The sequence below is a fragment of the Penicillium psychrofluorescens genome (genome assembly GCF_964197705.1).
Source record: "Penicillium psychrofluorescens genome assembly, chromosome: 1".
In the NCBI taxonomy this organism is placed as follows: Eukaryota; Fungi; Ascomycota; class Eurotiomycetes; order Eurotiales; family Aspergillaceae; genus Penicillium; species Penicillium psychrofluorescens.
Window position 1 is genome coordinate 2889703 of NC_133439.1, and position 22978 is coordinate 2912680.

Consider the following 22978-nt stretch of genomic DNA (forward strand, 5'->3'; position numbering starts at 1 on the left):
CTTTGTAGAATTCTGTGTACTCTAGATTGGGAGGTTTTTGTGGTACATTTTATGAAATATGACATTTATTACGACATGTTATATCTGTGCTTGGAGTATAGGTCAATAGAGCTGGCGCCGAGGTTGTTCTACGTTTCTGGCTTTGAGGGGCGGGAGGGTGCCTCTTTATCGAACAGTGCTCGAAGTGCGAAGAAAGCGAGACATAGATAAGTACGAGGCTCTTGAAATGGACTAGCTTGAGATATCATTTTAGTCACAATTGGAACATTATTGTCCGGCTGATAACATCGTCAGTGTGTTATGCAGGAGGAAACCGAGTACCCGCCATTTAGTTCCGACACGAATCAAAGTCATTGGTCAGTTCGAGACTAATCTATACCAGAACTCCCACTTTGGACACTTTGTTTCCTTTCCAACTTCGCAGAGATGTCTGAATCCGGACGTGTGGAGAAGCGTGGGCTGAACCAAGTGACTCATGTGGGTAGGCGGGAAAATTTCCCAACATGGCAGTCCCCGCCATACATAACGCAGCCCAGAGCCAGCTCACTGCTCTCTCTCTCTCTCTCTTCTTTCCATAATTTCCTACTAGTTCTTATCATGTCTATCACACAAACAGTTCCATCTAAAGTGAAATCTCCTACTCTGTCCGTTGCATCTCCTGCATCGCCTCCCTCTCCTCCTCCGGAGAACTCACCTCCCACCCCGCCAGCGGAAGACCTGGTTCTAGAAGCGCAAGATGGCCCCACTAGGGAATCCCGCACTCCAAGGGCTGGTCAGCCAGTTTTTGAGCAGCTGCCTTCAATTCGGGTTACTCGTTGGCACCGAACGGTAATCACGACGTTGCTCATTTTGGCAAACCTCGTACAGGTAAGCACAGACGCCTTCTCATCAGGCCCTTCCGATCCCGTTAAAGCCGCTAGGAATGCTCAGATTAAGCTGGGTAGATGACAGTAAATTTCGCCGGTATTGCTGGTGGTAGCAGATTGAGTCAGTCGATGGGGGTCAAGAAGACATATGCTTCTTGGATTGGGGCCAGTTACGCGTATGATAATTTATACACCTCTCATCCGCAAAACTCATACTACAGATATAAAGTGCCACTGCTGATCTCTGCCAGGCTTACCCAGGGGACTTTAGTATTGATTAGCGGTCGACTGGGAGATGTGTACGGTCATCGAGAGCTCCTGCTTGCAGGCGGCGTGTGGCTAAGTGTGACCACGCTTGCCAGTTCCTTCTGCAGCCATACCTTCTTTGCCTTTGTCATAATGAGGGCATTGAGTGGACTTGGGGGCGCCTTCGTCATGCCGAACGCAGTAGCCATGATCGCAAGTACCAATCCCCCAGGACGTATTCGGAATCTTAGTCTGGGGTTCTTCGCAGCGTCAGCGCCCATGGGAGGCTATTTCGGGGCCCTTTTCCTCGGCGCCTTTATGGAAAGGACGGAATGGAAATGGTTTTTTGTTTTCATGTAAGTCAGGAGTGTCGCGATAGTGTCATGAGGCAATTTCTAATTCTCTCATTGCAGATCTTGTCTCGGCTTCATGACCTCGATCGCACTTTGGGCATTGACCCTGCGCGAGAAACCTGTCGATCCCAACGGAAAGATTGATTGCGTTGGGTCCGTTTTGGGCGTGAGCTCTCTGGTTCTCTTCAACTTCGTCTGGAAGTCAGTATTATTGCCCCCCATCAATTGGCTGACGAACCCGAATTGACAATTTTATCTCGGTGACATAGTCAAGCTCCAAGTGTCGGCTGGGCCACTCCATATGAGATTGCTCTTTTGATCGTCTCGATTGCCCTCTTCGGTGCCTTTCTGCTCTGGGAGAAACGATATGCCGAATCTCCCATTATGCCATTGGAGATATTCAAGGCCCCGTCCTTCCTCATTGTGATCCTTGTCGTCCTGCTAAATTACATGGCTGTGGGCACACTGATCTGGTATCAGGTCCTTTGGTTACAGGATGTTTGGAAATGGTCCCCGTTGGAATTCGCCGTCGGTTGGACGCCTTTTCTGATTTGTGCAATCGCAGCTGCTTCGTTGGCGGCCTGGTTAGTACCTCGTCTGGCAGCACAGTGGATCCTTGCCATTGGGACAGTGACAATTCTTGCCTCCAATGCACTGATGGCAACAGTGCCTCTTCACCAGTCGTACTGGGCCCAAATTTTCCCTTCTGTGGTTCTTTTTGCTTTCTGTCCGGACTTTGTGTATACTGCCGGTCAAATCATTGCCAGTAACTCCGTTCGCCGACATCAGCAAGGTATCGCCGGCTCAATCATTGGCACCCTTAACCTCTATGGGAACAGTTTGGGGTTGGGATTTGCCTCTACCATTGAGGTCCACTTTGCCAGCCGCTCTGGCAGCCAGATCACAGGCTATAGGTCCGCGCTGTTCTTTGGCGTTGCGATCAGTGTATTGGCTCTAATTTTGGATGTGGGGTTCGTCCGACTGGTCAAAGATGACCGTGAAGGGTGGGGTGAAGAAGACCTTGTGCGGATGGATGAGATAGAACTTTCTCACCTTGCGGAAACGACTGGTGCTAGTCGTCATGCGGTATCCTAAGGATTATAGTCGATTCATGATGCTCGAAAGCCGTACTTGGGTCTTAAGATACTGACCCACAGCAATTGAGAGTCTCTGTGGGCTTCACGGCAAGGCAAGGACTGGAGAGAGATAACGAGTCTATCGGAAAAGCGAGAACAGACGCGGTGGCTTCTGTTCAATGTTCACCTACTTTGCTGAGGAAGAGTTTAACCAGAAAAAGAAAACCCAAGGTATACTTCGCGTGCAAGTGATTATAAATCCTGCCTCAGGCACGAACACAATACCTCGCCGACCGACCGCGGCCAGACCGCTCTCGTCCTACTTATGCTTTTGTCAGCTTTTCTTCTCCAACTCCCCCGCCGGCCTGTATATAACTAGCCCTCTTTCTCACCCTCTCCGTCACCTCTTTCTCTCTCCATGCTCTCCCGCTCTCTTGTTATCCCTTCATCCCGGGTCAGCTATCGAGGCTCTTCACTCTTGAATCGATTTTCCCGAACTTGCAACCTTCATACCGTTACAGGTCGCCGTCCGACCGTCGCCGATCAAGCCCTGGCGACCCCTCGCACCTCCTTCACGCCCTCAATTGCTCTTACACCTCGTCTTTCAACTATCGCTAGACACCTTTCATCCTCCAGCAGCAACATGGCTCCCGTCGAGACGACACAATATGACTACATCGTCCTGGGCGGTGGAAGCGGCGGCAGCGGCAGCGCTCGCCGTGCTGCCGGGTGGTATGGCGCAAAGACACTAATTATCGAAAGTGGACGTTCTGGGGGTACTTGTGTCAATGTTGGGTGAGCTCTATACCTTCCTGTAGCTAGGTGGCACACGGACTGACCTGGCCACTCCTCCTAGCTGCGTGCCCAAGAAAATGACCTGGAACTTCGCCTCTATCAACGAAATGCTGGAGGCCGGCAAACACTACGGCTACGACATTCCCGAGAACATCAAGTTCGATTACACCCATTTCAAGAACAGCCGCGATGCTGTGATCAAGCGGCTGAACGGCGCCTACGAGAACAACTGGAGTCGGGAAGGAATCGACCTGGTACACGGCCGCGCCAAGTTCGTCGATCCCAAGACCATCGAGGTGGCTCTGGTCGATGGCTCTGGCACCGCCCGTTACACGGCGCCGCACATTCTCCTCGCGACCGGTGGTCGACCCAGCATCCCCGACATCCCCGGTGCCGAGCACGGGATCACCAGCGACGGCTTCTTCGAGATGGAGGAGCTACCGCCCAAGGTTGCAGTTGTGGGCGCGGGATACATCGCCGTTGAGCTGGCGGGTGTTACGAACGCCGCCAATGTCGAGACCCACATGTTCGTCCGCGGGCAGACCTTCCTGCGCAAGTTTGATCCCATGGTCCAGCAGACGATGACAGATCGCTATGAGGCCACTGGTGTCAAGCTTCACCGCGGACACACTGGTTTCAAAGAGATCAAGCTTATCCGGGACGGCAAGGGCAAGGACAAGCTCATAAAGCTGATTGGCAACGACGGCTCCGAGATGGAGGTTAACGAGCTGCTGTGGGCTATTGGTCGTCTTCCCGAGGTCGAGGACCTGCACCTGGATGTCCCTGGTGTTAAGCTGAGCCACGGCGGCTTCGTCGTGGTCGACGAGTACCAGAACACGTCTGTGGAGGGCGTCTACGCCCTGGGCGACGTGACCGGCCAAGCCGAGTTGACACCCGGTAAGCAGTGAACCCCCCGAAACAACACACCCACCAACATCTGTACTAACGTGCTTTTTTTATTCCAGTTGCAATCGCTGCCGGCCGCCAACTGGGCAACCGCCTCTTTGGACCCGCCCAATTCAAATCCGCCAAGCTCAGCTACGAGAACATCCCAACAGTAGTCTTCTCGCACCCCGAAGTTGGATGCATCGGCCTCACGGAGCCGGAAGCCCGCCAGCACTACGGTGACGACAAGATCAAGATCTACCACACCAAGTTCACGGCGATGTTCTACCACGTCATGCCGCAGGAGGAGAAAACCAAGAACCCCACCGAGATGAAGATCATCTGCGCCGGGCCACAGGAGAAGATTGTCGGTCTGCACATTCTGGGCCTGGGCGTGGGGGAGATGCTGCAGGGTTTCGGTGTGGCGGTGAAGATGGGCGCGACGAAGCAGGACTTTGATAGCTGTGTTGCGATCCATCCTACCAGTGCGGAGGAACTGGTTACGATGCGATAGATGTCGGACTCTGTGCTGTGGTGCATCTGTCTTGGTTGTTTGATACCTAGTGGCAGATCCAGATATCTAGAGACCGTGTACTAAATCAATTGCATTCTCTAGGCTGGTTGCCCCGCTGTTTTACTTTCTTTTGGGATTCCGTGGTGTTATGTTATGGGCTGTTTGATTGGTGGAGGAGGGCCTTTTGGATAAAACATATGAAATGAAAACAGGGATTCTTCGTGATGGGAAATACATCTACGGTGCAACAGGGGCAGCTTATCATTTCACGTCTTTGTGTGTGTATTCAACAACGTATAGATGGATGTATGACTGAAATAAAACGATTGCACAGGTAATTCTTCGACCTGTGCTTTGTGGAAACGGCCTGCGGTGGCGCAGGGGAGAAGAGCACCGAATGCAGGTCAGCTGTTTAGCATAGCCCAGTATGGAGCGCCGGACGGGCTAATACCCTGGCTGTGTGATAAAAAATGACGAAAATTCTGCAGGGTCGTACTTGTAACAGCACAGTGGCCCCGTTCCAACCGAGCGAACAGAAACCGGAGAGAAAAAACCAGATCGAGTCTCGTATATTGCGGACGATCATAGTTGACGGCGACGGAGTCGTAGATAGTGTGTGTCTTGATCGGAAAGGACACATCACCGGTTCGGACGAGATAGACAAGAACACATGTTCCAGGTGATCACAAGAAAATCTCTCAATCTTGCTGCGTCGGGGTTAGGGATTCTTCGTGAATCGGACTCGGGACCACCTTGTCCAGCGCGACGGCATGCAGGGCGGGTTTCTCGGCGTCGGGGCGGAGCTTCTGCGCACGAAGTTCCATTTGCTTCTGCACCCAGTCTGCGACTTCCTTGTCCTCGGTCGTGGTGGAGGCATCGACAGACTCAGATTGCTGCTCGGGTTCGGTTGGGGGTTGCATGAGAGATGCAAGCCATGGGTGGCGGATCAGTATGCTGTAGGATGGTCGGTTCTTGGGGTTCTTGTCCAGACAGGCGCGGATGAAGTTGTGGGCGTCTTCGGAGTAGCCTGTCGAGGGCAGAGTTGGAGGGTCACCGTGAACGATAGCCTGCGTGGATTAGAACAGAAAGACCAAAAAAAAAAAAAAAAAGAAAAGAAAACTCTCCGAAAGAACACTTACGTGGAGTTGGCTGAAAATGTTGTTAAAGGTCTCCGGTGGGTATGGATATCGGCCCATAGCGCACTCGATGATCGACAACCCCAGACTCCAAATGTCACTCTGCACACTATAAGTACCACCACCACTGGATGACCCTGACTGCTGCATCCCGCCACCTGCAATTCGCTCTGGAGCCATGTAGCTCTGGCACCCGATATTGGTCTTGGCAATGCTGGCCACCAGGTTTCCGCTGACACCAAAGTCGCAAATCTTGATCTGGCCCTTGCTGTTGGCCAGGATATTTGTCGGTTTGACGTCGCGGTGGATGATGTTGTGGTCGTCTTTGAGCGATTTCAGCCCCATCACCGTCGACAAAGCCACCTTGCGGAGGATATTCTCAGGAACGCCACCCTCGTAGAGCTTGTCGATTGAACCCCCGTCCATATACTCGACACACATGTAAACCGCCCCCTCCTGAAAGAAGGCTCCGTAGAAATCAATGATGAAAGGAGAAACGCAGCGATGCAGGACGTCCAGCTCCATAATGATCTGCGCAAATTTATTCTCGTCCAACTCCAGTCGGATTTCCTTCATCGCCATGATCACCCCGGAATACTTGCCAGGGTCGGCACTGGCATCTTCTTGGCCTGGAGGCCGACTGATGATTCCCTGAAGACCCAGCCCGGGTTTCCGCAAATTTGCCCGACTGTGCCGGACCTTGTATACTGTCCCGTAGTTGCCCTTGCCCAGTTCATCCAAGCGATCCACTTCGTCGAGGGAAATTTTGAAACTATGACCCGAGGAGAACTCGACGCCGCCTCCATGCAGAATGGCTTTGTTCTTGAAATTCAGCGTCCCTGCTTTCGTGTCGATGAACTCTGAGTATTTGCTGAATGCCGAGTCACCGTTTGGCACATCTGTTTTAGAGGGCTCATTGGTCGGCGCCGGGGACCCGGTGACATCCGACAGTTTAAGACCGGGCTTCATCCGCTTAGCAGCGAGGCCACCGGGCCGGGGAGACGCGGAGGACGATACTCCCGGGACTACCGGAGAAGAAGTCCAATTCTTGTTGCTCGGTCGCGCGGCGGGAACACCACCAGCGAGAGCACCGCCTGCACCCACATCCCGAGCAGTGGGAACCGTGCCCGTTGAGGCGGCATGATGTGGTGAAGGGGCACCCTGCCGCGACAGCGAAAAGGCCTTCATCTTGGCCATGATGTCCTGGTTCAACCCACCACTAGGTTGGGCGCTCATGGAGATCGGCGGGCGCGGCGAAGTGCCCGCACCTTGCCGAGCGGCATTGACCTGGCCTAGATGTGTGGAGGAGGCCGTGATTCCAGGCGCAGAGTTGTGGGGGAGGGCCGGAGTCGAGGCATGGTGGGTGAGGACTGCGGGGGACGTGTCGCTTGGGTTGCGATCGTCCTCGGCGGGCGCAGGATCCCGATCGGGGTCCATGGTGGCGATGGACACACACACGGACTAGGAGGAAGCCAGATTGACAGGCTTGTGGGAGGATAGAGAGAAAGCGAGAGAAGGAAAAGGGGAAGAAGGGTTTGGCGGCGAGGGACGGGAGAAGGAGAAAGAAAGAGAGTGAATTGAGTGAAAGGGTGGCAGACCAGGCAAACACGACGGTGGAAGTCAGCGGGGCACTTTTTCACTCCGACATACTACCTCAACCACCACGATGAAAGGGATTTTTTTTATTATTTTAATTGTCGACTATCTTGATGAACTGCAACGACCATCATGATGATTATGATTTCCCATTCCGGTGGTGCTCTTGCCCTGTTTGCTGACCCAATCACGACCTCGGTCTGGCTCACCAAAGCAGGTTTTGTCCCGGGAGAGAAAAAACGCGTTGGATGGACCCAGCATTCGGGCACGATAAGGCCATATCTCGGCAGTACCGGATCGACTGTTGGTTGATCCGGTTAGGGTTAAGCTTTCAGGGAGCGAGCTCTTGCTCCCCCACTCCCCCCAACCTGGAATTCCCCCCCGGCCCAGCAGCCATGGAGACCGGCCTGGAGCCGCTGCAGTTGGTCCGTCAGCGCATCTACCTGTACGAACCGGCCTCGTCGGCGGCTGCTCCTGACTGCTCGCCCGCCCTGGTCATCCTGTGTACTTGGCTAGGGGGCGCCACCCGGCGTCGCATCCACAAGTATGTTGCGCACTATCGCCAGATGTATCCCGGCACCTGCATCCTGCTGCTCATCACGACATTCCCGGACATGTTTCGGCCTTTCAGCATGCTGCGCGCCCGTCTCAAACCTGCTGGCCGCGCAATCCGCAGAGTCTTGGCTTCGCACGGTTCACGCGGCACCTTGTTGCATCTTTTCTCTCATGGTGGTGCCAATATTGCCGTGCAACTAGCTTTGTCCCTGAAAGAAGAGGAAGATTCTGGCGCGGTGTTCTTTTCTAGTCTGCGAGGGATCATCCTCGATTGCTCTCCGGGCGACGATACCCTCCACCGAGCAATCGCGGCTGCCCGCATGTCAGTCCCTCAGACGGCTGTCGCCCAGGTCCTGGAGAGAGCGCTTTTGTCACCCACGGTAACAGTGGTGAATCGGCTGCAGCATGCTGGCGTCCTGCGCTCAATACGTGACCTGCGTGCATTGCTCCTGGATGCCTCCGTCTTTGGTGCCAAACCACGGAGACTGTACATGTATTCCAAGGAAGATGACATGGTTGGCTGGGAGGATGTACGGATGCATGTCGAAGACGCACGCGCACTAGGCTACTCGGCCCAGGAAGTTGTTTTTGAACATGGCCTGCATTGCGGCTTGATCATGGAAGACCCTGATCGATATTGGACAGCAGTTCAAAGATTCTGGCGTGGTGAGGATGTTGAAAGTGACGCTGACCATAGTACAAATACATCCCCACCTCTACGCAGTCGCCTGTGAGCGTGTCTACTTGATACCACATCAATGGCCATTTACCAAACTCGCAAAGAGGAAGCTTGCCACACTTAACTCCTACTCCCGAAGCATAGATCCAATACACAATCTCCAGTGGCATATTTCGCTTCGTTACTTGGTTCTTTATCAATGGTAAAAGAAAATTACTTCCATTCGTTATAATTCTTCAATCACATTATCAAACATACTCCGGGAAGGATGAGCTCAATGATCAATTAATAATCAATTGAGTATGGCCAGTTGTTAAGATTCGGGAGCTCGTTCATGACTTCAACAATGAAGAGGGCCTCATTCCCTAGCTCAGCGCCGCCCTGGTCGTAGAGACTAGGGGGACTCAACCCATCTGCATCCATGACGGGGAGGTTGATAAAGTAGCCGTTTGGCAGCGGATCGTACTGGTTCGTGAAGTCACTGACCATGTCGGTGGGCGAAACGTTAGGGAAGTACCCCGTGGAGTTGTAGTAGTTGTCCTGGATCCACTCCGCTGCCGTCGCCATAGTGTATAGATCAAGCCCATAGTTACCGACATTTGACGCTCCGGGAGTACCTGAATAGTCACCCCAGGCATATGAGGGGACTAGCGCCTGGCTGACCATGAAGAAGTAGGCAGTGCTCCCATCCGGTGAGCACGCGCGGGCGCCGTCAAGTTTATCGAGGTCCATATCACAGATAGCAGTACCGTCGACATCGTCCGTGCGCTTTGCAATAAACACGTTTTGCTGAACCCAAGCAGCAGCCACAGCACTCGAGTTGATGTACTGTGTGAGATCGCCGCTTAGGATATTATAGTCGATATTCGGCAATTCCACGGCAAACGAGCCATTTCGCATGAGGTATGGGGCGCTGTCTGTATTAGCATACCAATAGTCTCCGGTACGAGCTCCGCCATTATCGGGGACAACGTTGATCGCATTCTCGACGACCATCATAGTAGCGTTTTGCATTAGCACGATAGCTCGTCCAACCAAGTCCTCGACAGAGCTATAGGTGTTAAGCTCATTTTGTAAACTATCAAAAAGTTAGAATATAGTGAAAGAAGAGCGAAGACAGGGAAAATAGAACGCGGACTCACAGCTGTGCATAGTTTGCTTGCATTGAGGCTTGTGCACCATTTGCAAAAGCCTCAAGACTATATGCGAGTCCAAAACCAGTTGAAGCTAATGCGCTAATGGGCGCTAGAATACCACTGATCACCCCTAGGAGTCCGCCAACCATCGTCAATATAGAAGATGCGGGGTCCTGTTAAAGTTGACAAGTCAATACAACATTTCATGTAGGGTAATTTGGGGTATCCCGTACGCCGGACACATCGTGAGGTGTGAAAGCTGTGACAATCCCCATGACTTGGGTTTGGAATTGGTTCGCTTGTTTCTGAAGAGCGTTGTTGACACCTGAACCCCAATCGAAAAGATTCTCGCAAGCAGAGAGTAAGAAGAAAAAGAGTGGCGTCCACTGGGGATCCTTTTCACAAGCGGAGATGTCGCTAAGGCCGCCGAGATGGCACTGTCCACTCCCCACTTCGCAATGCACGTTTGAAAGGCTCTTGGTCTGAGCCGCCAGAAAGTTGACCCAATCTGTACCGCTTGAGACATTTCCACCGTCGACCGTCATAGGGTAAGTGGAAGACCTAGGAACAAGTTATTAAATCACAGCCAGCATATAGCAAATGGGTGATCGCTTTCTTACAAGTAATCCATGAAAAAGTCCATGTCAAATTTTTTCCAGTTCTCCCGAGTAAAGCCATCGCGGCACAGCTCGTCCTTGTTGGTTTCTTGTGCTGGGCTGAGGGAAGTTGTGGTTGTTGTTGTGGATGTTTTAGATGGTGAAAGGCTGGAGCTAGATTGGCCCGTGGAGCTAGATTGGGGCGGCTTGGTCGTGACCTCTCGCCTACCAACATGGATAGCGGACGCCTCAAGGGCTAGAGCTGATTGTTAGACAAAGTGCTTCTATTCGCGGAGGACAGACAGGGAAGGAAAAGACTAACCCAAGAGGCCCAGCAACGCAATGTACTTCATAGTAGAGTAAAGTAGGGGGGAAAAATAGATGGCGGAGGGAAGCTGACTTGGAGAGTCTTGATTTAGGTTCTATTGAAGGGAAGTTCTACACTTTTATATTTCTATCTCTTGGAACGCTTAATTGCCCCCACACCACAGGCCCTATCCCGAATTGCGGAATAGAAGCCCAACTGCTATGATAGACAAAGACTGCGTTCCACGCTAAACATAGCATTGTGGGTATCTAATAGAAAAACAGACTGAAGGCGTTTCATAACTCTGGGCAAGCACAATTTGATTGGACTGATGTAACCAAGTAATGACGATCTAGCAATGGTTGAGGCTGGCTAGAATTCGCGTGGACCCCAAAGACTAGTGAAGTTAATACATATCCTTATGTAGTAGGTACTCGTGCCTGCTCTTGATCATAGCTCATAGTAACTAGCCGATGTGTAGTTTCTTGTCCAGCATTAAACCGCCTTAGCTGACGGCTGTGTGTCCAATTCCACATCACTTCAGAAGTCGTATACATTCGGCGCTTTTCGAGCAATGCTTGCCTTTGACCAGGCCCTTGCATATATGCAGTTCTTCCTTTTGGTGGGGGCCAATGTAATGTCTGATTCGCATCCATGTAGAGAAGATAGGAGGATGGTGATGTGTGCATGCGGCGAGACAAGGCTGGCCACGCTAACTTCAGACCAACCTCACTTTCAACGAGGCTCCTCGTGGCGATCTCACAAAGCAGAGCTAATATCTCTCAGCTTTTGGTTAGTATAGTGCATGATCGGATCCTGGGATGTCGTGCTGGGGTCGATCATTAACTAGTTAGTACAGACCAGGATGGGTAAGCCTGCCAACTATCAACAAATGGGACCAACACGATAACAAGATCTACCGAGTTAAGCCCCCAACGGCGCGCATAACCTTCCTGCTTAAACTTGAAACACGGACTGGGCGTGCGCTATTACGGAAAGTGGACGCCACGTGGATTACTGGATGATCACCTAGATTCTTCTATATACGTTTTTCTCAATACCTATCACTTTGAATAGATAAGCAGAGGTACATGGACATACTAAGTGGGTCTTCGAGTCACAGGAGAGTGTCCTACTTGAAGAACAGGTGCAACCATTCCTTCAGACTAGATCTTCAGGTGGTTCAGACCACGGTTAGCGCGCACGCGACCACTCAGGGAGCTTCGGCAAGCCCGTGCCATAGGCCTGTCGTCGTTAAAGAATAGTTGAAGAGCGGTGGAAGAGAAAGAGGTGTTGACATTTCTCTCACAAGGCTGACCAGGGCCGATTCGCGTTGGAATTCAGAAGCTGATCTCAATCCAGGAAAAGTGGTCCAAGTACTGACCTGACTGTCTAATACAGTAATAACCATGCTTACATATGCGTCATAGCTTGATTGGCAGAAGAGGCTCGGAGGGATCATAGATAAGAACCTCGGACGTTTAGATCAGATCGCCTCTTAGTGCGTTACAGCGAGAGCCAGCGTCGCAGTCGTGGGATCAGAAGGATCTCAAGAGAGTCAGGGTTCGATGTCGATCTTCATTCAATAAACTTGTTCTATTCGGCACATTTGCGATACTCTGGGGGCGGGAGTTGGGATTAGGGTAGGTGGCGTGGCCTAAAGTCCGCCCCCACAAGTAGTGAATTAGCCTCGCCGCTCTCCTGCACTGGCAGGAGCCCGCACGAGCTGCGGATCGTTCTGCAATACAGTGTATGTAGTCCTAAGGTTGGAGATAAAACCTTGGCCAAGATAAGAGGACGGGTTATACTCTAACCTTGGCTCAACTAGGTGAAATCACCCAGAATGTCTGTACTGAGTGGGGACCTTGTGGTCACATCCCTTTGTTGTCTTCCACTCTAAATAGGGACAAAGTGAATCTAACCAACATAGACATACGAACGATATCTATGAATTCTCCTCGACGAGATCATAAAAGAGGGCGAAAGGAAACTTGGATGAATGAGCTCTACGCCACAGGATCAGGATGATCAGGTTCGATAAGTGGCGGCCTTGACACACAACCACATCTGAAAAGGCTCTGTGTGACCATCCATTTCCCATGGAAGAAAGACAAGACCGAGTAATATTCATCAGAGACCTGGGTGGAAATTTAATCCATGCCTGTTCGAAGACAAGGCATGCTCCCTCCACTACATGCTCACTTCTTCTTCTATGCATCAGCCATCTGCCACAGCAATCGTGGTGCATCATCCCGCCCTCGATGCAGCTCTACCAGACGTAACAGAGATTAGTTCGTCTAAACAGGTCTTACTAAAATTGTCAGGTTTTACAATTGACTTGTTTGTTTTTTTAAGAACAAAAGGTGTAGATGAAAAAAAAAAGAAGTTCACGGAGTGTTGGTTGCCAGTAGATAGTAGCCACGGCTAGCTAACCCGATCGGGCAAGGAGCTGTGCTAGTAAACATCCATCCCGCAACCACCATTCTCTCTCCTACTTGCAACAGCCATGCCTCGTCACCTCCGCCGTCACAGCAGAGACACAATCCAGAACAATGGACAAGACACACAACTCCCCGGCCATTTTCAAACTCCGCCGTCCCGCCACACCCCCTCCAATCCCACCCACCGATATGCGCCCACCACCGCAGGGCCCCAGGAACTCATAACCCCCGACACGGTCCCCGTCGCGGCGGACGCCCCCGCTGTGCGCGTTAATCCCTTCACAGTCTTCGGTCCCTCGGGTTCAGATCCTAACCCGCAGGAGATGATGGATGACGAAGACGAGTTCGACGACGATTACCACCCACAAGCGCCTACGATGGGCATGGATGCCCCGCTGGATCCTGAAGATGAAGAAGATGACGATGATATTGATGACTCGGAGGAGATTGACGGCGAAGAAGTGGAGGATATGACAGCTGATCAACTGGACGGCGAGGACGAAGACGCGGACGAAGAGATGCACGATCGAGGTACGCTGCCACTCATTCCCCTTGATCTCCCGATTTGCTTAACTGACTGATGGGGGGTAATAAAAACAGAAAGATCACCCTCTCCCTTACCACCAAACCTCCGTGAGATCTCCTCTCTTGCTTCGTGGACCGTTTCGACCTCCAAACCAGGCTGCGGCGTCGCCGCCCTGCGACACCCGTCCCCGTCCCAATACTGGCAATCCGATGGACCGCAGCCGCACACGCTGACGCTGCATTTCTTCAAACTTGTCGCCGTGGTGCGCATCCGCGTTTATCTCGACTTCGAGATGGACGAGAGCTACACGCCTACGAAGATGGTCTTCCTGGCGGGCATGGGCGGGAACGATCTCGTAGAATTTGCTACGTGGGAAGGCGATACGCCGTGCGGGTGGGTGGATGTGCCACTGGAGGGAGTGGGAGGGCGAAATGGCGGCTGGGTGAGGAATGATGCTATCGCAAAATCAAGGCATCGGACTAAGTCGTCCAGACGGACCATGGGATCGCATCGACACAACGGTGATGAGGATGACACAGCGGCGAACGAGGCCGAGAACGGCCACCACTTTGACGATGAAGATGAGGACCACCAACAGGATCCCTATGCGGGCAACGTGCTCAAGGCGATGGTCATCCAGATGCGCGTGGTCGAGAACCACCAGAACGGGAAAGATACCCATGTGCGCGGCTTCCAGGTCTTTTCGTGTGATGACAGCCGCCGCCGACTGGCTGCTGCGCCGTCTGCTTCGGCGGATGACCGCCATCGTCGGCATAGCATTCGCCAATCCCTTCGTGCCGATGTCCATGGTGCTCTCGGACATGACCCGCTAGGCAATGAAGATGTCGACGCAGGTAGATTGTCGTTGACTTCTGGGCTGAGCGAACCAGACTGGATGGGTGAGCCTGTGATTCGATAATGAGATGGATACATCCATGCATGTGCAGGTGTTGGGGGGAAGATGGTTGGCTTTACTGGTAACAAAAATTGGGGTTCGTCATTCTACAGTTGTTCGGAGTTGTGTTGCATCAAGATACCCTTTTCTTTCAATTTTACTTTATGGTTTGAGGCCGGGCTATACCTATCACACTAGATTTATCTTCGTCACAGCGAATGGTTCAAAACGGGTATTCATTTTTGGAGATCTTCCCTCTCTACACAAATCCTTTTCAGAGCTTAGAGCAGCTTCTCCAGCTCAGCAGCAATGGCATCGCCGACCTCCGCGGTGGTCGCCTTGCCGCCGATGTCGCCGGTGCGCACACCCGTCTCAATGACGTTACTCACGGCCTTCTCAATGATGCGGGCCTCGTCGAACCGGCCAAAGGAGTACTGCATCATCATGGCAATGGAGAGGATAGCAGCGACGGGGTTGACGATGCCCTTGCCGGCGATGTCAGGCGCGGAGCCTAAGGCAGTGTTAGCATTGACCAAAGGAACAACAATAAAAACAGAAGAGCAGAAGGAAGGGGAAGAAGGAGGGAATAACAGGGTAGGGTCAAAGACATACCGTGGATAGGCTCATAGATACCATTCACCCGAGTCTTGCCATCAGGCACACCACTAAGCGACGCACTCGGCAACAGCCCCAACGAACCAGGAATAACGCTCGCCTCATCACTGATAATATCACCGAACAGATTGCTCGTAACGACAATTCCATTGAGCTTGCGCGGATCCTTAATCATAAGCATAGCCGCGGAGTCAATAAGATGGTGACCGAGCTGGACAGTCGGGAACTCCTTCTCCATGACCTCAGTGACAACCTTGCGCCACAGCCGCGAGGTAGCGAGGACATTCGCCTTGTCGAGACTCCACACGGGCAGCGGCGGAGTATGCTGCAGAGCAAGGTGCGCGGCCAGCCGGGTGATGCGCTCGATCTCGGCGCGCGAGTACGGCTCCGTGTCCATGGCGAATCCGCTGCCGTCGTCTTCGGTGCGGTCGCCGAAGTAGATCCCGCCTGTGAGCTCGCGGATGATGTTGAAGTCCACGCCGCGGCAGATCTCGGCTTTGAGGGGGGACCCGTCGACGAGAGAGGGCGCGGCGAAGTTGCATGGTCGCAGGTTGCCGAATGTGCCCATTTCCTTGCGCAGCCTCAGGAGGCCTTGTTCTGGGCGGACGGCGCCGGTGCCCCATTTCTATTTTATTCGAAGGGATGGTTTAGTATAGCTTCCTTCTTGGTGAGATGGGGAAGGGGAGAGGGAGAGATTGTACCGGTCCTCCGATTGCGCCGAGCAGAACGGCATCCGCGTTCTTCGCGGCCGTGAGAGCCTCATCCGTCAAGGGAGAGCCGGTGGCATCGATAGAGGCCTATTTGGATATTTCCATCAATCAGCATTGGACCGCGTCGACTCGGTGGTGAAGTGCGGTGGGGGATGCTCACGCCGCCCAGCAGGTGGTCTTGCAGGTTGAAGCTGATATCACCGCGCTTCTTCTCGATGACCTTGAGGATCTAGAGGCGTGTCAATTCGGTTCTGCTTCTTTATCGCATATAGGTCGTCGCACCTTAATGGCCTCCTTGGTGACCTGTGTCTCTGTCAGTACTGCGTTCAATTTGACCCCGCGTCATAGCGGAAGCTTTTTCTGGGGGAAGTGAGCGCACCTCCGGACCGCAGTGGTCACCGGCAAAGACGACGATGTTGAAGGAAGACATGTTGCGAAGGGATGAGTGAGGGTGCAAGGAGAAGAGGAATTTCACGCAGCGGAAAGAGTCAGGGTGTCAATTGGAGCTCCGGAAGAAGAGGTGGTCGAGGAAAAGCGGGTGGATGATTCGGGGCCCCCGCCAACGCCGAGATCGGAGTGTCGGGCCGGAGTCAAAAGTTGTACAGGAGCCGGCATCTACGGATGGTGTATAACACGAAGAATTGCATTAAAGATGTAGCTCAAGGATAAGAATGAAGAGAAAAGAAAAGGAAAGAAAAAGGAAAAGACAAGACAAACACACGACAAGAAACACAACACCGTGTACTGTACAGACACAAAACCATATATCCTGAGAACCCAAGGGCCTTCCCGGAGCTTCCCAAGACACGCTCATGATACATAGGATCTGAATGTCCCTTCACCCCCAAACCAACCATCCGTACGAGCCGCTCACCGATCCTGAAATCACAAACCGAAGCTCCGAAGCCATGCATCACGAGAGGGAGGGAGGGAGAGAATATAAGAAAAGAAAGACAAGTCCACTAGCCACAGACAAGGTTGGACAGTCGATTATTTCTTCTTGTTGGCGCGCCGGGTCTCCACGTCGCCCTCCGCCAGCCACTGGCTGGCATTAATCAGCTGCACCACGTTGACAAACTGCTTGAACAGCATGACCGGCGCCGAGATGCTGGTAACCACCCATGGCCAGTAGCTGTCGATTTTGTTGGCTCGCGCCAGCTCGAGCGCACCGGCGCTCCAGGGGCTGGCGAAGAGGCTAGCCGGCGCCGGGTGCGCTGGGTTCCCGGGCTGGGCCGAAGACGGCTGGGCATCGGCGACGGGCTGCAGTAGCGAGGGGGAGAGAGTCGGCGAGGAGAAGGACAGCAGGTACAGGCCGATGAAGAACAGCTCGTTCAGCCCGCAGCAAATGAACAGAACGACCTGCAAAAAAAAAAGTGTTAGAGGATAAAAAAAGAAGCGTGGAGCATTCACTAAATGGGCTCCTCACCTTGCTGTGATAGTACTGGTAGAGCAGCCAGTTCCGAGTCGCCTCCACATTCTTGTGGCTCTGGTTTTGGCCGCCCATGCTCAGCATCGCGTACATGTGCATGTAGTGGCTCGCCAGGTCGAGGGAGATCAGCCCCTGGAAAACGATCGCCCACCGGGGCCAGGCGGAACTGAGGAAAACGAGCAGACAGGCGGTGCTGCAACGATCCGTGACCATATCCAGCACGGCGCCGAAGGTGGTCGACTGGTTGAAGTATCGCGCCGCGTAGCCGTCCAATGCATCCAGCAGACACGACACGCTGTAGAGGAGGGAACAGGTCCGGGGGTGGAGGGGCATGTAGTAGAGCGACGCGATGGCTAGGACAATGCGAGAATACCCTGAGAGAAAAGACAGTTGTTAGAAGGCAAATCATAGAGACTGTAAGTACGGAGGGCCATCTACCGATCAGGTTCGGGGCGAAGAGGAACACATTCTCCTTCTTCTTCTCTTGCCGGACGGCGGACCGGCTTCGCTTCTTGGATGGTGTGCGTTTCTTTGAGGGCGTCAGCACGGCGCCATTGCCGTCTGGAGATTCCTCTCCTTCCGACCCCTGCGCGGCGAGAGCTTTTTGCCTTCGAGTTCGTGCACTCATTGTGATTGTTTTTTTCGAGGGGGAGCTATGTGTGGTATACAAAGGGTTCAATTCAGCCGATCGAATCGCGATCAGTCGTAGCGTAGGCAGGGAATGGAGTTCGTTGAAAGCTTGGGTGTCCCTGGACAGATGAAGCAATGGGGTCAGTCGCGGTGTTTTGCTTTGGGGGGTGGACCTGCGTTGTTGCTGACGGTTGGGTGGAAAAGAGGACAACAACGCGGACCGGGGAGGGATCCACACACACCAGTTCCGAAGCAAAAGAAGTGTGTGTGTTTGTTTATCTGATAGGAATGCGAGAGGGAGTGGATGGTCAGAGGCTGACTGTGACTGGGATTGAGAGTGTTGGTGAAGGAGAAAATCCCGAGGAGCGATAAGGGATGGGAGAGGTGATAAGCGGATTTGTTGTGCCAGGGGGTTTCTCTTAGGGTTTGCTGGAGAATGCACTATGTGAACAAGTATTTCATATTCAAGTATGCCTTGGGTAGTAGTACATATTAATCCAATAAACACACTCTATTGATACACCGGGGTATTTACTACAGCCCCAGAAACTATACCAAAACGGAACTATATGCCAGCTCAAATATGTACAATCCACCCTCCCATCAATCACCATATCATGTCCGTGACCTGCGCGGATCCGTAGCATCTTGTCGCCGCCACTCGCGAGACTCTTTCGTCCCTAGGCTTCCCACGCCGCCTTCGAGCCGGCGCTCCCAGCCACCGAGGCGGATGGCCAGACAGGTGGCATTGTCGCCTTCCTTGGTGACTTCCGTCGCGAATTTGACCACGTCGGTAGCACCTTGGTCCGGTGTGCGGGCCTCCTTGATGATATCCACGACTTCCTGGTCGAGGAGCGTGCCGCTGATGCCGTCTGATACCATGACGAGGAACGAGAACTCGGCGGGGCCCATTTCAATGCGCCGCAGCTCGGGTTCAGCAGAAACACCGATGCGCTTGGACTGGACATCGCCAAATGCTCGCGTGTTGGCAAGCCCGCTCATGCGCTCCTCGCCGAAGGAATCCGTCACGAAGGTGGCCGCGTACCGACGCAGTCGGCTTGCTTCGATGGGTGATGAGGGGTGGTGGTTGGATGTGAGCGGGATGGCCTCTCCCGTGGTGGTGGAGCACAGCAGGATCCGCGTGTCACCCACGTGCGAGACTAGTAGGCTGGACAGACTCGCGGGGTGCCAGAAGGGGGTCGGGGTCGGTGTGGAGATCATGGCCACGCTTGCAGTGCTGCCACCCTTGAATCGCGCGCGTCCGCCAATCTTCATGGACCGAGTCTGGTTGGGGCTGTGCAGGATTTCGTCTTCGTTCAACGGTTTCTCGGCCTGAACCAGATCGTCGTCCCGCTTGGCCGCTTGCACTTTCACGAAATCTAGGTCTGCGCGCAAGAACGCATACTCCATGACCTCTTCAATCGACGAGCAACCCGTTGTTCGAGCGTCTACCGCAGACTCGGCCCCGTAGTAGAAGAAGTTCGGCGGCTTGAATCGTTTGAAATAGCCGCCAACTAGCCGTCTCCAGTTCTGGACCAGGGTTTTCTCCAGATCACCGATGCGCTGTCGATTTCCCCCCTGCATCACTGGTAGTGACATCGTAGCCATGTCTATCTCTGCAATTTCTTCCGCTCCTTCCATCACTTTGGGCGCTTCTGTCATACGCAGGCTCGACTGGAGTTCGAAATCGGCAGCCGTGTTCTGGATGTACTCGTGTAAATTATCTCGCAGAAATGCACTGCACTCGGCCCCGCCGTGGCCGTCAAAGATGCCAAAGTAGAAGACCTGCGGATCTCCGCTGGCGGTCTGCGCGCCCCGCGACTCTCGGCTCTGAGCCTCAGCATCCCGCTTGATAGTCAGTGACGCGGGCGGTCTTTTGGCGAACGCAGGGATATCGATGACCCCGGCTTGATATGCGTCTTCATTGCCCGGGCGAGTGCCACGGGCGCTAACGGCCCCAAAGTGATGTTTGGCGCTGCGAAGGGGAACACGTACCACAGTCGTCTCCCGGCCTACTAGCGCCTGGAAGTTTGTCGGTGATCGGGGCGTGTCTCCAGTGTGTGGGATCGACGCGGAGCGAGGCAATTTGTGGAAGGAAGAGGCCGGTCCGCGCGGATCGGGATGGAGGGAGGAGCTTGGGATATGCGTCACGAAGTAGTCGTGAAACTGGCGGCGTCTCGTTGCTGGCCGGTCGTGAGATGCTTCAGTGGTGTAACGGAGTCGTGCTCGTCGCGGGAAGAGGAAAGCTGGGTTGGTCAGATGAGGTGTCCAGATCGATAAGAGATCACATCAATCACGTACAGGAGGAGTCAGCCAAGGACCTGGCCTGGCCCGGTGCGCGCCGTGCCGAAGTGACGATCATGAAGGGGGAGGCATTGGGAGGAGGTGAGAAAGGTGAGAGAGGTGAAAGGAGAGAAGTCAAGGAGGAACGGGAAAAAAGCGTGGGGGGAACAAACAGTCGGGCCCGAGCGTCGGCAGATAAGGCCGGGAGGACTATGAGTTCGTTACCATGAAGAATGAGAAACGATGCACTTATTCCGAGCTAGTCTCTATACTCTCTGGGTATGATTGATGGTGATATATCGTCGTAACTGAATGTCTCCATGGATTTTTGTTCTTATTATTAGGTATACCAGCCTGGACGGCCTTATGTGGCAGGCCTACTTTGCACAAGCCTCAAGAGAAAAAAGAAATGCATTGTACAATTGAACTAAAGACTAGAGGGGGCAACCAAGGCAGGAGGAATACGTTCCTAGAGACAAAATCATTTTGCGAGTAGCAGAGGGGGGATTCCCACGGCGAACAAAAAAAAAGTGCTGGAAAAAAAAAAGAAGAATTGGCACCTACCAGGGGCAGATTTGTGATCATGATCTGCCTGCAAGAGGATGTGCCAGAGAAAGAATAGGCAGGTTAGATGGCCTTGGTGCGCGAGAAGAGACTGCTGTAGACGGCGTCCACCACGGGCTGGGCGGTGATCTGCCTGCCGCCGAAGAAGCGGCCGTTCAAACCCTTAATGGCATTTTCGCCGCCCTGGACGCGATCGAACTTCAGGTAGATGTCGCCTTGAGAGTTGGAATCTAGCGAAATGTGAACAACGTGACCATATTTCTCTTCGCACTCGGAGCGGACGTCATCCTCCAACTCCTTGATCCAGATGTCTCCTTCTTCTCTGTACGGCGATTGGTAGTTAGCATTATGAAAGGAAAACAAAACAGGGAGGAGGGGAGGAACTTACTCGGCAGCATCAAACATATTGCGCAGCAACACACATCGGCTCGCCATGTTGACATTGACGGGCAACGGCTTGGTTTCGGTCTTGGGCCGGAGCATCTTCTGCTGGTCATCGACCGACGGCTCGGATTCATCTGTTCGTGCAAGTTTCCGCATCAACGCGTCCCTACTATAGTTGTTGAAATTCACACCAGCAACATCTGTATCATCAAGGGCGCTGGCGCCGCCGCCCTTTTCGGCTTCTCTACCGCCAGCCCGGTCAAAGTTGTTCGATCCTCCAGCTTGGACGCCACGTCCTCCATGACCGGAAAATGATGAGCCCTGGAAACTCTGTTGGTTTGCAGAAGCGCTCTGAGGGCGAGTCGTGGTGTTTGATTCTGGAGTGAACTTATCATTGCCAAGGCCAACGCGAATGGCCCGTCCCGCCAGGTCAAAGCCATTCATCTTCTCCAAAGCATCCCGGGCTTGATTAGGGTCTCGAAATCTGGGTTGGTCGGTTAGCCCGAGCATTCCTGAAGTGGGAAAAGAAGGGAACTTACTGCACAAACGCATAACCCTTGCTCCGACCCGTCTCATCTTTCTGCAGCTGAACAAACTCAAGTTCGCCAAAAGGCTCGAAGACATTCTGGAGGTCACTTTCAGTGATGCTGAAATGAACGTTACCCACATAGAGTCTGTGAAACGGCGCCGAGTGGTTTTGGCCCGAGCTGGCTTCTGGGTTGCGAGCCTGGCGGTTCTTTTCCGCCTCGGTCAGTTGAGCGATGATGGGGATGCCTAGAAGCTTCTGGCCGGTAAGCTGAATCGCCGGAGGCACGGACTCCTCGCTTTTGAATTCGACGTAACCGACACTAGATATTCTGTTAGCAAAACGAAATAGAAATGAGAGTGAAGAAAAACTCACCCTTTCGACCGTCCGCTAACACGATCCTTGACAATTTGAGCCTCTTTAACAGGGCCAACCTTTTCGAAGAAGGCCATCAGTTCTTTGGTTCTCAGACGCGCGGCAAGCTGCTGAACAAAAATAGTCCGTTTATCCCGTTCATCCTCATTGAGCTCGGGGGTTTTGGCACGAGCGTCAGGGGTCGGGCGGCGCCCCTCACGATCACGGCGCGAGCGTTTTTCATCCTCGCGCTCCCGGCGGGAAGGGCGGTAGTGGCGATCATCATACGGAGACCGGGACCGAGTACGCGTCTGTCCTCCACCACGATAGAAATCACCGCTGGAGCGGTAGTCGTCGCCGCCGTAGCGGTCGCGCCGAGCACGACGGCGATCGCTCTCACGACTCCTGCTCCTCTTTCGGCTTCTATGGCTTCCGTTAGCACTGCCATGATCGCTGCGCGGGCTTTTCATGTCCTCATCGCCATCCGCATCTCGTTCACGGGGGCGGTCCCGGCTGCGCTCGCGGCGGCGCCGTCTGTCTCGGGAGCGGTCGCGGTCTCGTGGTTCGCTGGCATCCGCGCGAGAACGGTCATCGTGATCATCTGGTTTGCGGGGTTCCTGTGCTGGAGCGGCGGTAGACTCGAGGAGTGCTTCTACATCAAGACCGGACATTGTGTGGGATGAGGCAGCCTGAAGTTGAGTTGTGGTTGAGAGAGTCCGGGGGGGGGGAGGGAATTGTCACTTGGGTTTCAAGTCAGAGCGTGGAATGAAGGGGGGCAGACTTGACGGTCGAACCCTTCTTGCAGCTTCAGAGACGGTTCTGAGCAATCAAAGTCCCGGCCAAAAGAGAGAAACACGAGGGTTGGGAGGTGTATCTGGAGT

The 22978-nt window shown here is 53.5% G+C and overlaps 10 protein-coding genes across 10 annotated transcripts; 4 read left to right on the plus strand and 6 right to left on the minus strand.

Annotated features, from left to right (window-relative positions):
* Positions 1-1541: 1541 nt before the first annotated feature.
* Positions 1542-2560, plus strand: PFLUO_LOCUS1068 (uncharacterized protein; the record flags this gene model as incomplete). The annotated part of the gene is made up of 2 exons (XM_073778071.1): positions 1542-1666; positions 1735-2560. 2 exons carry the CDS (start codon positions 1542-1544, stop codon positions 2558-2560), a joined length of 951 nt encoding a protein of 316 aa, XP_073635162.1.
* A 624-nt stretch (positions 2561-3184) lies between these two features.
* PFLUO_LOCUS1069 (Glutathione reductase) lies at positions 3185-4735 on the plus strand (the record flags this gene model as incomplete). Its single annotated transcript, XM_073778072.1, has 3 exons — positions 3185-3336; positions 3398-4233; positions 4302-4735. The coding sequence occupies 3 exons, from the start codon at positions 3185-3187 to the stop codon at positions 4733-4735; spliced, it is 1422 nt and encodes a 473-aa protein (XP_073635163.1).
* Positions 4736-5433: 698 nt separating this feature from the next.
* Positions 5434-7308, minus strand: PFLUO_LOCUS1070 (MAP kinase kinase Wis1; the record flags this gene model as incomplete). The annotated part of the gene is made up of 2 exons (XM_073778073.1): positions 5434-5802; positions 5875-7308. 2 exons carry the CDS (start codon positions 7306-7308, stop codon positions 5434-5436), a joined length of 1803 nt encoding a protein of 600 aa, XP_073635164.1.
* Positions 7309-7862: 554 nt separating this feature from the next.
* Positions 7863-8756, plus strand: PFLUO_LOCUS1071 (uncharacterized protein; the record flags this gene model as incomplete). The annotated part of the gene is made up of 1 exon (XM_073778074.1): positions 7863-8756. The coding sequence occupies one exon, from the start codon at positions 7863-7865 to the stop codon at positions 8754-8756; it is 894 nt and encodes a 297-aa protein (XP_073635165.1).
* A 230-nt stretch (positions 8757-8986) lies between these two features.
* PFLUO_LOCUS1072 (uncharacterized protein) lies at positions 8987-9986 on the minus strand (the record flags this gene model as incomplete). The annotated part of the gene is made up of 2 exons (XM_073778075.1): positions 8987-9779; positions 9844-9986. The coding sequence occupies 2 exons, from the start codon at positions 9984-9986 to the stop codon at positions 8987-8989; spliced, it is 936 nt and encodes a 311-aa protein (XP_073635166.1).
* A 3260-nt stretch (positions 9987-13246) lies between these two features.
* On the plus strand, positions 13247-14626 carry PFLUO_LOCUS1073 (uncharacterized protein; the record flags this gene model as incomplete). Its single annotated transcript, XM_073778076.1, has 2 exons — positions 13247-13712; positions 13782-14626. 2 exons carry the CDS (start codon positions 13247-13249, stop codon positions 14624-14626), a joined length of 1311 nt encoding a protein of 436 aa, XP_073635167.1.
* A 257-nt stretch (positions 14627-14883) lies between these two features.
* On the minus strand, positions 14884-16357 carry PFLUO_LOCUS1074 (3-isopropylmalate dehydrogenase; the record flags this gene model as incomplete). The annotated part of the gene is made up of 6 exons (XM_073778077.1): positions 14884-15113; positions 15215-15842; positions 15919-16014; positions 16088-16156; positions 16210-16230; positions 16307-16357. The coding sequence occupies 6 exons, from the start codon at positions 16355-16357 to the stop codon at positions 14884-14886; spliced, it is 1095 nt and encodes a 364-aa protein (XP_073635168.1).
* A 560-nt stretch (positions 16358-16917) lies between these two features.
* PFLUO_LOCUS1075 (phosphatidylinositol synthase 1 (CDP-alcohol phosphatidyltransferase1)) lies at positions 16918-17984 on the minus strand (the record flags this gene model as incomplete). Its single annotated transcript, XM_073778079.1, has 3 exons — positions 16918-17286; positions 17354-17730; positions 17795-17984. 3 exons carry the CDS (start codon positions 17982-17984, stop codon positions 16918-16920), a joined length of 936 nt encoding a protein of 311 aa, XP_073635169.1.
* Positions 17985-18601: 617 nt separating this feature from the next.
* Positions 18602-20348, minus strand: PFLUO_LOCUS1076 (Protein phosphatase 2C 6; the record flags this gene model as incomplete). Its single annotated transcript, XM_073778080.1, has 2 exons — positions 18602-20232; positions 20288-20348. The coding sequence occupies 2 exons, from the start codon at positions 20346-20348 to the stop codon at positions 18602-18604; spliced, it is 1692 nt and encodes a 563-aa protein (XP_073635170.1).
* Positions 20349-20896: 548 nt separating this feature from the next.
* PFLUO_LOCUS1077 (Phosphatidylinositol-3-phosphatase SAC1) lies at positions 20897-22768 on the minus strand (the record flags this gene model as incomplete). Its single annotated transcript, XM_073778081.1, has 4 exons — positions 20897-21155; positions 21222-21701; positions 21757-22065; positions 22119-22768. The coding sequence occupies 4 exons, from the start codon at positions 22766-22768 to the stop codon at positions 20897-20899; spliced, it is 1698 nt and encodes a 565-aa protein (XP_073635171.1).
* Between the last annotated feature and the right edge of the window lie 210 nt (positions 22769-22978).